Source organism: Tympanuchus pallidicinctus, unplaced genomic scaffold (assembly GCF_026119805.1).
Source record: "Tympanuchus pallidicinctus isolate F22 unplaced genomic scaffold, pur_lepc_1.0 scaffold16, whole genome shotgun sequence".
NCBI lineage: Eukaryota > Metazoa > Chordata > Aves > Galliformes > Phasianidae > Tympanuchus > Tympanuchus pallidicinctus.
Genome location: NW_026294679.1, coordinates 11,771,271 through 11,787,744, shown reverse-complemented (window position 1 = coordinate 11,787,744; position 16,474 = coordinate 11,771,271). Strand labels below are relative to the sequence as shown.

General features: G+C 45.0%; 2 protein-coding genes and 1 long non-coding RNA gene across 3 annotated transcripts in view; 2 read left to right on the top strand and 1 right to left on the bottom strand.

The window, feature by feature from the left end:
* ATP5MK (ATP synthase membrane subunit k) overlaps positions 1-16,474 on the bottom strand; it is a 426,737-nt gene that overhangs the window by 53,070 nt on the left and 357,193 nt on the right. The gene's annotated exons all lie outside the window — the stretch shown is intronic.
* Positions 518-3,144, top strand: LOC128078051 (uncharacterized). Its single transcript, XR_008205277.1, has 2 exons — positions 518-773; positions 2,316-3,144. It is a non-coding gene; the product is annotated as an uncharacterized LOC128078051 (long non-coding RNA).
* Positions 4,691-16,474, top strand: part of NEURL1 (neuralized E3 ubiquitin protein ligase 1) — a 136,447-nt gene continuing 124,663 nt past the window's right edge. Inside the window, exon 1 of the mRNA XM_052677864.1 lies at positions 4,691-4,937. Coding sequence (XP_052533824.1) covers positions 4,853-4,937 — 85 coding nt within the window. The 5' untranslated portion in view covers positions 4,691-4,852. The remainder of the gene's footprint in view (positions 4,938-16,474) is intronic.

The following is a 16,474-nucleotide window of genomic DNA, read 5'->3' as shown; positions in this document are numbered from 1 at the left end:
CAGAGTTCTTCCTTTGACAATCTAAAGCACAGCTGTTGGGGATGTCAAGCACATTTAGACACACAGTCTAGTAGCCCTTAACATACTTACCCTTCTCTAACTGGCCATGTTTCTAAAGGTTTGTTTTTCCACTGTTTTCCCCAGGAGGCTGATTTCTTGACAGGATGCAACGTTGGTTAGCAATGACCCAATTAGAAATTTGAGCACCTCCACTGTTAATTTGGGAAGTAAACCTAATTAAAAGCAAATATTTGGATGCAGAAATAGGAATGGGATATGAGATTTGCGCTAGTATCTGTCTGCTCCTGATTTGTTCTTGCTTTAACAGAAAACCATTTAGGTCTGCAAAGATTGTGGGATCTCCTTTGGAAGGGAAATATCCCTCAGATTTCAATCTTTCACAATGTTCTGTGTGCAACTTCCACCATCTTGACTGTGATGTTGAAACGACTGAAGAGAAAGTCTATTGACAAAGGAATTGTTTTGGGAAAGAAATTACTCAGAAGTCAAGTATGAAGACCACAGCAATGCTGGTAAATCTATGGAGCTGGTAGATGCACCTCAGTGTGCTGGGGGAAGTCTGAGTTGTCATACTTCTGTGAGTAGGGGGCTGGTCTGCCTGGCAGGCAGTGATACTCTGAAGAGAAAACCAAAGAGCTGATTACTAGCTGTCCTAAAATCCAGTTAAATTCCTCTTGTAGATCAAAGGATCCTTTAAAGAGGGAGGAGCTGATTCCTCTAGAAATAACTCCTGCTCAGCACAGGGCTTTCATGTGAGTGGTGAGATCTGACTGCTGAGATATGGTACAAATGTGGTTGTTCTCTACTGCTTGGAGTTTTTCCTCAGTGGGAGGAGGCAATCTTTGACTTGCTCTGATGTGCACATGGGGCTCAGCCCTAGTGTGGGGAGCACAAGAAGCTTGAGTTAAAAGCGACTTAAGCCATCCCCACCTAAGTGTTGAAGGGTGCTCTGGGTGAGATTTGCATGCCAGAGCTCAAAAATGTGACCAGCAAGTCTAACAACCCTATTTATTCTACCCTGTTGATAGCTGTCTCCATACTATTAATTTTGAACATAGTTCATGGGAAACATAGCCCATGCTTTGTAAAATAGCTGATAGAAATGTGAAGGATCTCTAAGTTCTGCTTGTCAGTGCAGGAATCAGACCTTTACTATGATTTCTGTCCCGTAGGCAGACATGCATGGTTCATTAAAATTGAATATCCCGAATGAAGCAAAGGAAGTGATTCTCTTACTTTTGCTATTTTCCTTGCTCTCTCATGTAGAGCTGTTATTGGATTTGTTATGGAGCTTTTCATACAGGTGAAAGAACAGGAGAAATTAAATGATGGTGAAATACAGGTGTGTCTACAACTAACTTGATCTAAGTCCATAAAAACCCATTTGGGGAGGTGTGTGAATGGTCAGAGCTGTTTCATTCTACACACTACAGAGCCAGTGTGTCCTAAGGATGGAAACTTCCTTTCTTCCCACTCACAGAAAACATATACCTGTATTTCTTATGAAAGAGTTGATACATGGTTTAGCTTTAAAGATCACCTGTTATGACTTCCTTTGACTGCTGTCTGAGTGTTGTGTAAGTGTTAGTGAGGTTTTGCATCATCAGTCTCTGCACTTTAAGCTAGTATTTCTAGATACATCTTCCAAAATGGTGCTGGATGATGCTGTGAAATCTGTTGTCCTTTTGGGACACAAAACTATGGACAAGAAGCTGGTCACCTGTGACAGAGAGCAGCCTCTTGTCACTCTGTTCCATCTTGATTCATAGTGCTGAATTTGTGTGTGCCCCATCTCATCCTTTTACCTGGCACTGCTTCAGTTTCAGAGGTGGCAATGATGGGGACAAACTTATCCAACACAGCTGTTGCACTGTGTTTTGTTTTGGGGTGACGCATCATCTGATCTGGCAGTAAGCAGAGTCCTGCCTTCAGCACAGGGACAATCTTTCCAAGTGAAGCCAACCACTGTCAAAAGAGGAATAGTTTACATAAATATGAAACCTGACTACTGATAGTGCCATTTTGGGTGAAGAGAAGAAAGGAGTGATGAGTTCTGGGCCATCAAGAAGGCTTGTTCCCAGCTGCCTTTAATTCAGGCAATTAAAAAAGCAGCCAAACAAACTAGATATTATCCCAAATAGCACAGTATCTCCTAAGTCATCTTTTTCTCCCTGCAGCATGCAGATGTGTATGTTGTGTGGAAGAAAAAAAAGCACACCTATCCATGCCTGTAGAAATTCTGATGCTAGGCTGCTTATAATTTGGGCCAATTAAACAACATCCGTCTTCTTCAGGTTCTTCAATATATGAGGCAAAGAACTAGATGAATGTATGTTTGAAGTTGGCAGTGCCCAGTGCAGCAAAGCTTGGTCTGGTCGTCCTTCTCTAGCAAGATCTTCTCTCACATGACAGTAGATGCTCCCCTCACGCTGTCTCGCTGCTTCTCCTCCTCCAGTCTCTCCGACATATGCCAGAGCTGAACAGCTGACACTCATCCTTGTACTTGACTGTGGGTTAATTTTTGAGAGTTCATGGATGTTCTCTTGACTTAAAGCAGTAGATGTTCCATGAGCAGATGAGACTGTGCAGCATTTTTCTCCTCACATTCATTTATAGTGATAATTAACATGTTAGCACCTTTTGTGGAGCTGATGCTTGTTTCAGATAAAATTTGTGAGTAGGTTGCATTATCTTGATTGACCTCTCAGCACAGATTGCAAATTGAATGGTCAGGTGCCTCTGCACAAATACAGGAAGGGAATGATAATGCAGTGCAAACTCACCCTGCTCTATCATACAGCGTAGAATCATTTGAGTTGGAAAGAACCTTTAAAGGCTATCTAGTCCAACTCCTCTTGCCATGAGCAGGGACAGCTGTGGCTAGATCAGGATGCTCAGAGCCTGGTCCAGCCTGCATCGTCTCCACCAGATCTGTGTTCCTTGATGAGATTGGTGCCCAGAGATTGCATGTCTGTACTCAATTCCATTGATACCACTCATACTAAGAAACCATGTTCTCACTTACTGGCATGGAAGTCCCACAGCTTTGGCAAGCTGATTAAAGGTTCTCTGTTGCTGAAGCACAAGAAAAAAGCAAAAACCCAGAATCAGTATGACCTTCTTTTGTCTATTAAGGGCCCCTGCAGCAGACTTTATTTCTCACCCTGCTCAATATTTTCTGCAGGGAGAGCTGACACAAGTTGGCAGGGACAGAAGCAGCCTCTCCTTGTTCCTTATCCAACCAGAGCATGCACTAATTCAGAGGCTCTTTGACAAAGTGAACCAAGATCAGACCACAGCAGAACCTTGGTGCTGTCTTGTATTCCTCCTTGCTTGGCCCTTATGGAGTAAGTCCATCCCCACAGTGAGTTCCCATAGTGAGCAGTGTGCATGATGCATGCGTGAGTGCCTGTGGTTTAATGGATGACTGCACAGGGATGCTCCCTGTGTGATTACATGGATGTACCCAATGCCTACCAAAACTGGAGGAAAAAAAAAAAAAACCTCCAGAAAAGTGTAAGTCCTCTCAAGAAATCCAAAGACAGGCACAGAGAGATTACAGAGAGGGAGGTGAGACTGCTGACTGCCAACAGTTAGATTCAGCAGGATAGAAGGTGTTGTATGGCAAAGCGACAGGGAGCTGCTCACCTAATGGAAATTCCAGCCGTGTATTTGTAGCTGAAAATAGTGTTCAAAGGGGATATGAATATGAACAAATGGTGTGGCTGTCCCACTTCTGCACGTGAGTTTCCTGCTAGTGGGTTCACAGTGGGGCCAGAGCAGGACCCAACATTCCTATAACACCTATCATTGAACAGTGTTTGAGAAGGAGCTCCAGCTCAATGTGATGGTAGCAATGCCAGACTGGTGTGATCAGCCTTCCAGGGAGGAGGAGGAAGGGTGCAACACTGTGGCACGCGCTCACCTATATTGCAGAGCAGGGCCTCGTGGTTCCACCTAGCCTGTCCAGTTGCATGGAAGAAGAGTCCTCATCCTGATGTCAGCACATTAATTTGTGTCACGCATCTTCAGTGTTTCTTATCTCTTACCAGTCAACCTCAGAAAGGCTTTCAGAAGTTTTGTATTTGAGCAGTTTCAAAGAATAGTGCTTTTCGGTCTTTTGGGCGGAAGCTTCATGACAGTAACGGTTTTATTGTGAAAATATTCACGTGTAGTCTGTGGAGGAGATTTCCTGAGATTCCCTCTGAGGAAGCAGAATGGAGGTGGACAGACAAAAATCACCTTTAGGAAAGCAACTGACCAGTAGAAATGTCTTTCAACTGGAGGAGGAATGAGGTGTTTTCTCTGACAGTGCTGAGCTGAAGCAGTTCTTTGCCTTCAGCATCCACTGACAGCCCAGGCGAAGCTTGCAAAAGCATCTCCAGAACCTACAATGCTCTTTGAAGTGAAGCGAACGAAATATGCAGACGCACGTCCAACATGGGTGTTTCATCGCCGGTCCCGGGACCATCCCACCCCGTCCCAGTCCGGGGGCCGAGCTCCGCTTCCACACGTGTCCCCACCTGTGGCACCAGCCGTGGCACATCTGGGCTGCGCACCCTCTCCCTCCCGGAGCGGAACAGCTGTCTCCATAGCGACGGGGAGCGGCGGGGGGGCCTCGGTGCCGCCGCCCCGCCCCGCCGTACCGAGCCGCCGCGGAGCCGAGCGGAGCCGGCGCGGCTCCGCGGAGGGCAGCGGCAGCGCGGGGCTATGGGGACGGCAGCGGGGCCGTGAGCGCGGCCGGAGCGCCGCCCCTTCCCCGGTACCACCGCAGCTCCACGGGAGAGACCCCGCGCGGTGCCGCCCGGCTCGGCTCGGTTCGGATGCGGCCATGGGCAGCCGCTTCTCCAGAATCCCCGCGCTGCCCCGCGGCGGGCAGGGCCGGCTGCACCGTGCCCGTCACCACCACCTCAAAGGTACGGCACCCCGTTGCGCCCCGAGGTGGGATGGGCACCCGGGCAAGACGGCAACCCTGCGCCGTGAGGGGACCCCAGTTTGGGATGAGCACCCAGAGCGCTACTGCGGGGTGGGATGCCCTATGCCTGGCACTCTACATGCGGATGCCCTTCGTTTGCGGCCGCGCCCCAGGAAGGCACGGGGACAGCGTGTTGGAGGTGACGGAGCACCGAAGTGTCCCCAGGTGTCTCCTTGCGAACGATTCCTTTGCCTTTGTATCTTTTCTGAGTGCTTCAGAGATCTAGCTGTGTGGTGTGGGCTGTCAGTCCCGTTTGCAGGAGGGCAGGGGATGTATGGGGCATCCTGCCCAGCTTCTGTGGTTGTCCCTTTGCCGAAATCCTGGAGCGCCATCAGGACACAATCAGATGGAGCTGACTTCTGTAAGGCGAGCAAGTGGGAGAAGACTGCCGAGGTCTTCTGTCCCTGCCCTTTTTTGCCCCTTTTTGCTCTAACAGAAAATAACCTGTCCTTCTGGAAGAGAATTTCTTGGGCAGCACTGCACGCTGCATGTGGTTGATGTGACCTTTTGTTAAGCACATTAATACAGAGAGGCACAGGATGATGGGAAGAGGATGTAAGCAAAGAGTAAGGCAGGTGCTGTTCCTACAGCTGTTACAGATGGTCAATACTTGTTGCATCTTCCATGATGTTGTGGGATTTTCACCCACCAGTATGGGAAATAGGGATGTTCTCCCTCATTTGTACTGAGCTTTTGTATGCTTCTTTGGTATGGTTGAGGGGAGTGGAATGGGTTAATGATGAGCTGGGCAACTGGTTGCCATACAGAGGGATTCTCTGGTTATCCTTTCCTTCCACCTCTCTGCTCCCTTCCTCTGTGCTTGGATGGTATAGAGAAGTTGAATGTGCTGAGGGTGATTATACCACAGCTTTCTTAATGGCTGTGCGAGGAGATGTGAGGAATGCTTACTGTTCTGCCACAGACAGTAGCTGTACTTAGAATTAAACCTGCAAGGAGAGGGTACTGAACTCTACATGGTGAACCTTCATCCCCTGTCAATGCAAACCGGGAGGTACATGCGATGCTGTAGTAGCTGGTGTGCAATTGTAAAGTGCCAGGGAGGATTTATCTCTATGAATCGTGCTGTCAGCTGGAAGTCTTTCTGGAGCAACCTTAAGCAGATAAGAATTTATAAACTGGAGCCAGAAGGAGCACTGCCACTTAATCCATTATCAGTGGCTTACGTGAGCTTTCTGAGATGCTCTGTATGGATCACCTGACTAGGGGTCTGTGGGGGGGGGGGGGGGGGGGTAACTAATGGCACTTTTGTTTGTCTTGTTCTTCCTTTAATTTCCATTTTAATTAAATTCCTACATGTGCCAAGGCAGCAAGTAGGAATGTTCCCTATCTGTAATGTAGCAGAACAGTAAAATCATTTTAGTTTTGAATAAAGAGTAAGATGCCTTTGTTGTAAAAAAAATCAAGCAACTGCCAGGGACAATATGTGCCTTTTCTGTCTTTTTTTAAAACCAAAATGCCTCAGGTTCTACATTTAAATGCAGAATAAACAAGTCTGATTGGATCTGACAGGTTCCTGTAAAATGGTCTGGAGGCAGAGCAGCGAAAGTACAATGTCACACAGTGGTGTTACAAATCTGCCATTTAACGTTTGGTAATGTGCATTTTAATTGAAGGTCCCTGGTTCTGCCTGGATGCCTGGCTCTGCAAGGGGCACAGAGCTTTGTAATGCGGTCACAGAGCACTCTCCCACTCAGTGCCAGGGCTGATAGGCTTTTTCTTGCTGAAAAAGCTGCACTATGGTGATCTGGGGGCTGTGAAGTCAGCTTCTGCCTTACAAGCTCATCTCTGCTGTGTAAGAAGATCACCATGTTGAATAGATCTGCTTCCTACATACACTGAAAGTTTTTGTTTTCTTTCCTGCTTGTCCTGCTTAAAAATGTTTCTCTTTAATTGAGCAGGTCTTCTGAAGGCCACGTGATGCTTTTGGTGGTACTAAAGGTGTAACACAGAAATAAAATCTGGAGCTCCAAGCTGATTGTTTTAGAGCTGCTTTCAGAGCTGGGTAGTGCTTAAAATGGGATCTGCCCAGATGTATATGGAGGGGCTTTGAGTTGCTGTTCAAAAGAAATTGCTAGTTGCAAGGATTTTAGGACCTCTCCCAAAGTGCTGTTACCCTCAGTGCTGTTTTCACCGTTGTGCCTGCAGGATTTAATCAGAGAATCACAGAGTGGTTGGGTTGGAAGGGACCTTAAACCCACCCAATTCCAAGCCCCCTGCCATGGGCTGGGTGCCACCCACCAGGTCGGGACCCCAGGTGGCCTTGGGTGGCTACAGGGATGCGAGGCCAGTGTGGAGACAGTGAAAACTGAAGTCAGTTGAAACAAGAGACATCCAGGACTTCAGCTGTTCAGATGCCACAGCCCTGATTAGGTGTTAACCTTAAAGTTAACAGCCAGTGGCTGGAAGGAGGTCCTCATTTGATGGTATAATGATGAGACTAAAGTGACGTTACTGTCAGCATTCCTGTGAATTCTTCACTTCCCATAATGCAGATGTAGCTTGGGGTGATAGAAGGTGACCCATTGTTTCCCTTTTAATGAACAAGAAATGGTGATTGTCTGATAATGATCTCCTTTTGATGTAGACTGATAACTCCAGCAAATATTTGCTCTCCACCCTCCCTGAAGCATTGTTTGTGACTGCCACCAAACAAGGTGTGTGCAGCTGTTTGGTGTGGAACGCAGTGTGGACTGCATACCCTCTCTGGGCTGTGGTGCTGCTGTTCCAGGATGCTAGGAATGATTTTTGCTGGTTGTTGGGTTAGAGGTGAGGTGTGGGACCTCAATTCCACCTCCTTGGCTCTGTGGGGAAGTGGCTTTATATCCTCACTTGTCCTTCATGTCCTCAGTTGTAAGGCTTAGCCAGTTCTGTGGACCACAGATCAGTATTACATTGTAGAAGCTAAGAGGCATTACTGTCTCCTCTCTTCAGCCTGCCAGGCAGGTTTGCTGCTCTTTCCTGATCCTCCTCTTGCCTCAGAAGGCTGCGCTCCATGGTGAGTGACAGCCTGCGGGATTTCTTCCCATCATTTTTCTTTCTCATGGGTTAATGCACCTGTGATATTTATGGTAAAGAATGCATGCACTACAGTTGAGACAGCCCGAGGTAGTCAGAGACACTCTTCTCAGCACTGGCTGATTACTCATGGGTTATTCTCTATTATTTGCATGGCAGTGGCATCTGGAGTCTCCCGTGGAGATCTGAGTCATGCTGGGCTTGGTGTTTCTGTGGTCCTTGCTGGAAGACTGCTCTGTACATGCTGCTCAGATAAATCTAACTCATGTGCCTGGCTGGTCTCTGCAGGATGCTCTGGGGTCTGTGTCTCTGGGGTACCCTGTGAAGCAGGCTGCTACCTTGGTGGGACAGTCCTGGCCAGTGGGGATGCTAGTTATGATAAGATATACCTTACAGGCCTATGTAGTTTTTGTCTATGTTTTTGCTCTTGCTGTTCTGAATGTTATATGTCTCATTGATACATAAGTCTGACATTTTTTTCCTTTTGCTGGTATTTTATGAGTCTCTGAAATAAATGCAGAAGATAGCGATCTGCCTGTTGTATGCACTGCAATAATTACATATTGTTGACAGGAAAGAATATTGCAATGCCAGCTCTGTTTCTTGCATTTGCAAGATAAGACCAAGTAAAAGGATGTGAGCAGCTGATGAATGTGGGGACTGGAGGTCAGTGTGCAAGCATAGCACTGAGAGAATGTTGATAGTGATGCCATTGGTTCACCTCAACTCCCATTGCTATTGTAATTGATTCTTCCTCAAACTATCATTTCATTTTTTTTCCAGCCTTGGGAAGTCAGAAGGCTTGCTGTTCCAGGCTTTGAAGGTTGCCTCCAGCTTCCTGCCCTTCTGCTTTCGTTCTGCCTTGGGTTGTTCATTTCCCTCTGACCACTGGCGTGCCTGGTTTGTAGGTGGAAGGGTTAGCCTGGTTCTGGTTCTCAGGTTTATATGACCTTTTCTTAAGCACTCTGTTCTTTCCCTGTGTTGCTGAACTTTGATTTGTTGCATTTAAACTGCCTAACGTTGCCCAGTGTTCCAAACACAGCAATTTATTGATGTTGCTTTTATTTTCAATTCTCCTTTTCATGAGGTATAGGAGCCTGTTGGTGAAGCAGGTAATGGTGTAGCTTGTCAGAAATTTCCCAGGAAATCATGTTGTTAACAAAGCACAACACTTCCTAAGGGTAGACCTAGGAACAGGCTATTGAGCTGAAAATATTAGTTCAAGTCTCAGTAGCAGTTAGAGAAAGCAAATGTAATATTAGAAATTATAAGGGAAGCCAAACAGAAATAGAGGCCATGAGTAAATTATAATATAAATCTGAGTCTAGTTCTGGTTCTTCAGGAGGGCAGGGGGGCAACAAGGGTGGATAATCAAAGGTCTGGAATAATTTAATGTAAGGAATGATTGAATAAGCTTGAACTCTAACCTCTGATGCAGAGGGGTGGTAAATGACAGAGACCTAAAAAAAAAAAAAAAAAAGTCACAACTGACACATAGAAAAGGGACAGAACTCCATTTTTCACTGTATCTTCCAGTACAAGAACCAGGAGGACATCCGATGGAGTTGGTAGATTTCAGGTCCCTTTGAACAGAAAGAGGCTGCAGCTATCTACAGTGGCTAGTAGCTCTCAGAGCTCATTAATAGTAGATGTTATAAGTGCAAAAATGGGTCTAATTTTACAGGAGATTGGAGGAGGTCATGAAAGAGGAATTCTCTGAAGTTTGCTAGGTACAAAGACCGCACATTCATCTTGCTCTTACGGGCTTTCCTAAGACTACTGACAGTAGTCTTAGTACTGTCACTTAGTACTTAATACTTAGTACTGACTTCAGCTGACAGTAGCAATGCTGAGCTGAGAATTCAAAAATTCTCCACCCTTGTGAGAGAGGGAGCTGGGATGTTCAGAGATTGCAGTGATGGCTGAAGGCATTCAGCTTGCTCCTGATGTTGGCCAGTTTCTAGCTGGATACATCCTCTTTGCTGTGAGCATCCCTGCCTAGATGCTTGCAGAATGGTTCATCACCATGGCAGCCTCAGAGTCTTGCACAGAACAGATCATGCAGGCTGTATGTGGGAGACAGCAGGGATTGCCATGAGGTTTGCGTGCGAACTCCCACCGTGTCTCTCATGGATGAGACTGCCTCCTGCTTCCTGGAGTTTTTAACAATAAAGGTGCTTTTGCATGGGTTGTCTTTTTTGAATAAGAGAAAGTAGTTTCTCTTAGCTTGCTTTGACACCCCAAGGGACAAGGGGTCTAAGTAGCCCCCGCTTTGTTTAGTTTCCGAGACTACTGAAATGCCAGATTTTGTGGAGAACTCTGAATCTGGGGGAGGTTTCTAATACAGAGGCTTGGAAGATTTTGGATTTGGCAGCTGTTCTTACCTACTGCTGCTAGGATAATTGCAGGAACCGGCTACTTCTGCATCACTGAAATTGTTGCCCATGGCAAGTACACGACAACGACACATGTTGTTGTGTTTACAGTATGTGACTTTGATGCGGCTACTTGTTTCAAGGTGAAGATCCATGTGTTCTCTGGCTTAGGCTGCCTTGAAATTTTAGAACAGCTGAGGAATGCAGTTCTGAATTGTCCTGAGGGGTGGGGTCTACAATACCCGTGTTTTGGTAGCACCTCCATCCTGCAGTCTCCGTCTATGGCTGATCTGAGATTAACCTGATTGATGGCACCATGCTCACAGTCGGTGACAAATCCTGAAGTCTTTTCTGACTTTAATCATAGCACTGTGCAGGTGCTTAGTGCTGTGCTGCAAATTGACAAATCCCATAGTAGTTTTGAAGACAGGAGCTGAATTTTATACTTACAGCCTAGCAATGGTTAAAGCTTCTGCTGTGACTGCAACATGTATACGCAAACCTGATCTGCCTCCTAACCTAGCATCATAGGGTACTGCTGGCTGTGTAGCTGGAGATGAAGGTAGGCATGTGAATCATGTTTGAAGGTCCAGGTTGATGCATCTCTGTAGTTGAAAACTTGCCCTGGCTCAATTTTATCTCCTATCACTCTTGGGCATCTCCAGCTGGTAAAAGCAAGCTGTATATAAGATTCTAGTTCATGTTTGTATAATATTAGTTATCTGGCCTTCCAGTGACAGGATTAAAATAGGATTGTGTTCTAAAATTACAGAGTAGAGGATGCCATGGTTGCATTATGTGCCTACAACACTGTTAGACAGCTTTGGTTTATCTCTGCTGAAGCATAAGAAAGGATTCTCAGCTCACTGGCTCAAACCTCAAAGCTATTTTATGCAAACATCTGGAAAGTAAATGCTAATAGTTCTCAGTCAGCTTCTCAGATAAACTATAGAGCATTTTTTTTTGTTGTTGGTTTAAAAAACCCAGTGCTTCACACATTGTGTAAACATTTTTTGGAAAACTAACATAAAGATCTTGGACAAAATAAATTCTAAAGTTCTGGCATGTCTGTCTCCCTTCTCTCTTTGTTCCTTCTTATTCAGTATTTGAGTTTCGTGCTGCTAACACTGATGCTTCCAGCTGTTCCTGCATGTGTGGGCTTACACACATGTGCATGGGCATAGGCAGGGATTTCCTGCTGCCTGTTGAACTCATCACTTGACTGGTATGGCCAGAACACACACGCTGTCTAGCATCGAGTCTAGAGAAGGCTGGCAACTCGCTTGCAATTTTCCACTTGCATTACAGTCCTTTTGGCAGAGCAATGGGTGGGGAGTTCTGTAACTGTCCAGGGCCAACTATTGCTGATGGGACAGGTCTGCAGGCTGGACATGGGGTGGCTGCAAGCATTCTCTGTCCATTTGCCTGGAATGGCTTTGCTTTGTTTGTGCTCCCTGTTGGTTGTCTCAGGAAGGGGGATTGGAGACAACCTGTCACGCATAATTTATAAAGCTTTATATTTGACTTGGGAAACCACTGCTGCATATTTTGCTAGCCAGACCAAGAGAGTATGCTGGGAAGCAATTGTGTGAATGATGGAAGAGGGAGAAAGTTGATGAAAGGTCGTGTGAACAATTGAATTGAAGAGGAAGTTGACGAAAAGTTCCATTGGCCCAGTGGAAATGTTTGTACGCTTGGTGCATCTTTAAAAAAAAAAAAAAATCATTTTGGGTAATTGGAAAGGTGGTATTTGCTTTCAAACAGAATGCTTTGAAAATCTGTTGGGTGAGAGCAGCAAATGGGTCAGATTTGGCAGGTTTGGAGTATTTTCTTTCTTTTCTAACAGAGAATTCAGAAGAAGCTATAGGTCTTTTTCCTAAAGTGGAGGGAAAGATGGTGCTTTTCTTCATGGTAACAGTCGCACCTATCCTGAAAAGGCTTTTTTTTTTTTTTTTTTTTTTTTTTAGAGGTAATAGAATTGGATTTGATAAACTGTGTTTCTCTATGTGAGAGGTCTCAGTGCTTACATGCATTAAATTTTATGACAAATGAGGAGAATTCTTATCTGAAAAACATATTTACAGTCATTGAAAATACTGTATTTGTGCAGAGAACTTGCTAAAAGGCAAATAAAGCTTTTCAGGATAGAATTTTCTAATGGGCTTGCATAAGCATCTTGGGTTATGCTTTGAGAGGAGGCCTGGTCCTACTGAGGCATGAAGTAAGAAGCTTGGCTCAGTGTGATGCTAAGCAGAGGTGGAAATGCGGGATCCTTTATCCCAGAGAAATTGATCAGAAGCACTTTTGAGGTAGTGTCTTCTTATCTGGGGAGCTGAATGAGAGCATGAACGTCCTTGTGAACAGCCTCTGGCTTCATTTTACTTGAAAGCTGAAGATCACATCCTGACCCCGTCAGAAGAAACGTGATCATGCTATGCTTGATTCATTCTAATTCACGTTGACTTCCCATATGTCAACATATGATTTAAATACCCTACTGATCATCTTTTATCCTCTGTTAGGCATAAGCTCTGCTTGATTTCCCTTTAACTGCTACTTGGATGGAGATGTGACTATGTTTTGTGCTCTGCTGCTCATCAACACCATCTAATGTAAAGACAGTACTGGACTCTTAACTTGCTGCTGGACAGTTTTGGCAGATAAGCTGTGTAAAAGTAGATCCAGAGTTTATTTGCTTTTCAGATTACAACCTTTTATCAGAGGTTCAAATCTCTTTCTTGAGTGGTATCTGTGCAACTGAGTATTTATTGTACTAGTATTCTAAATTTCTGTTGTTTGAGCAACTAGTGCAATTGCATTTTTAAATATATCTGTATTTATATCTCACAGGATCACTTTGTCCATGAGAGATGGTTATCTTTTGTACTTGGCAAGTATTTACTGGGTAGGAGGGAAAGAGATGGTTTCCTACAGAAATATTGACTCCCCTTAGTGGATGGGATGCAAATAACTGTGAAAGTCACAAACTGAATCTGTGTTTTATAGAATCATAAAATCATTAAGATTGGAAAAGACCTCTAAGATTGTCCAGTTCAATCATCAACCCATCCCCACCATTGCCACTAACTGCATCCCTCAGTGCCACATCTTCATGGTTCTCGAACACCTCCAGAGAAGGTGACCCCACCACCTTCCTGGGCAGCCTGTGCCAATGCCTCACCACTCTTTCTGAGAAGAAACTTTTCCAACTATTGAACCCAAATCTCACCTGGTGCAATTTGAAGCCATTCCCTCTTGCTGCTACCCAGGAGAAGAGGCCGACCCTCACCTCACTGTGACCTCTTTTCGGGCAGTTCAGAGTGGTAAGATCTCCCCTGAGCCTCCTGCAGACTAAACAATCCCAGTTCCCTTAGCTGCTCCTTGTAAGATTTGTGTTCCAGACCCTTCAAACAATTATCCCTTAACAGATATAAAATTAAAGACTAAAAGAACTCAAATCTATGTGTATCTTTTATTTCTAAAGTTTTAGAGTTGTGATGCTAAGTAATAATTACAGACCCCAGTGTTTTACTCATCCACTTGAGACTTAAGGCCATGGTTTAGTGGGCAATATTGGTAGGTGGGTGGTTGGACTAGATCATCTTAGGGGTCTTTTCCAACCTGTATGATTCTATGTCCTGCATTCATTTTGGCAGAAAGTTGTTACCTATGCTGCATGATTTATGGCCTGTATGGGCAATTTGCTGCTCAGTGCATTGCTTTGGGCAATTGTTCTCAGCTTGGATTGACTGCATTGGTGGACTTAGCAGAAAGAGTAAAAATCTGTTTGCGATTTCAAGCAGAGAGGTCCTGCAGGTGGGACGTGTTGCAGTGAATGAGGTGAGCTGTGCTGTGCTGTTGTCCATGCTCTGTGTTTGGTGGCCTTGTTGTCAGCCCAGCGTGAAGCCCAGGAGGAGAAACTACTGAATGATGTGTGGGAATGGTGACTGAGGGTAAACTCCCAATTTGGAAATGTTAATGTTACATCCATTATTAATAACCCCACTGTGGAAGAAAGAAAAAATGCTGCAAACCGAGCTGTGTCACAGGGAAGTGGCAGGCAAAATTAAAATTTTATTCTTGCCATGGTCTTACAGTAAAGATTTTGCGATACACACCCAGAAATGCCACTATAAATAGTCTCGTTATCTAATCTTCCAACTCGGACTATGACAGAAGATTACAAATAGGGAAACAGTGCCGTGTAGCTTTTAGCTATTCTCCCACTGCTTCCCTGGCTTCTGATGGAGCTTTATTGCTGTGCCCCTTGTAATTCAGATGGAGGCAACATTATTCACAAGTACAGCATGTCACTAGCAGGAGGAGAGTTCAGATAAAACCCAGAAGATTTATGACACAGTTTAGATAAGGCCACGTAGGAACTGGGAGGAGGGGAGCAGTAAGTCAGAGCCCAGCAGTGTTTCTCAGGGTGTGGTGAGAACATCCTCATGCCAGCTCTGCTGGCTCACATACAGAGCATTGTGAAGATGGAGGTGCAGGTGGAAGGGATGTCACACCCTCTTCTCCCCCCTCCCTGCCCTGCTGGGGATGCAAATGCTCAGTTCTGGCCCCTCCTTGGATCTCTACATCGCTTGTATCAGCATACCTGTAGGCAGTGAAGAGAGCTGAGTCCTGGGAAAGGGTTAAAAATGCTCTTCTGCAGCCTTAGTACATGGACATGAATGACCATTTCCCACAGAAGTCTGCTTCCTCAACCTTTATGGAGTAATAAAACCTTGTTATGGCCATGGGAGGAGGTGGGAGGGATTACGGCTGTTGTAAAACCTTAGCCCGATGAGATTCAGACCATCCTCTTTTTCCTGTGTCCTAAGGTAGATTGATGTCTAGGAAAGTAAAATGATTCATTTATTTTGCACAACTAAGTGGCAGGAAGACTGTGCTCGTCTTCTCTTATATCCATCAGTTCCTACAGAGTCCATGTCATCCACTTTTGCCTCCCTGAGAGATGCTGGGACTTGGACTTCCCTTGCATCTCCAGCCCACAGAGGCAGCCAGCAGGTGTTGTTCTCCACATCTGTAGTTCACAGCATCCCCAGCATCCTGCTGAGCGGAGGCAATCACATTCAGCTCTGCTGACTCACTGCCTCTTGCAGCCCTCCGAAAAGCATCCTTAAATAGCGCTGAAAACAAATGAGCCAGAGGACGTTCCTGGCTCTGCCAGGTTCAACTGAGACCCAATGTTGGTAGCAAACTGAGTTTTTTCTGACCCCTCACCCCATATTCTGGCATTTCAGCTTAAATTCCCAGGCATAAGCAATCAAAAGTTATGGATCAAAAACTTCCTGGGCATGGGCACTCTAAAGCTGCTCATCAGGAAGGAGAATTACCTTCTTGTGATTAGATTCTGCAAGCAGATCAAATTTGCTGCTGGAACAGAGGTTTTATATATAGTAAAATGCTCCCAGGTGTGCTTTTAGTAGTGCTTCTGGGTGCTAAGGATTGATTAACAAGAGGCACCCAAACCATATTATGGTTGAGGCAGAGCAGGGTTCTTTTGCTCTGATTCAGGGAGCTGATTGAATTCAGTGACAGATGCCAAGTATTTATGTCTTTGCCTGAGTTTATCTGTTAAATTAGAAAGTGCTAAAAGCTGGAGTTATTTTGGGAATAAATGCATTAAATAGATGGAGAGCTCCGGATCGGCATTGGTAGGATGGTATTTTATTTTTATGGATGCTTGTCCAAAGTGTATTACTCAGAACATCAGAATAGAAAGCTGCAAGGATGACACGCTGCACTCGATTTACACCAGAATACTTGAGCTGAGTTTGGAGAGTCCAGTGTCTTTCTTTGTGACATTGCTTGGAATCATGAATAATGCAATTATAGAATCGTAAAATCACTGCAGTTGGAAAAGACCTCTAAGATCACCCAGTCCAATCATCTACTTACCACCTACCAGGGAAAGTTATATTTATTGTATATGCACAATTGCATATATTAGTAAGCAATTGTAATTTTTGCTGCAAGGTTCCTGGCAGTTGCAATAAGGGGAGAATTATTTTAAGTATGTTATTTAGCATGTTGATAAATGTCCAAACTCTAA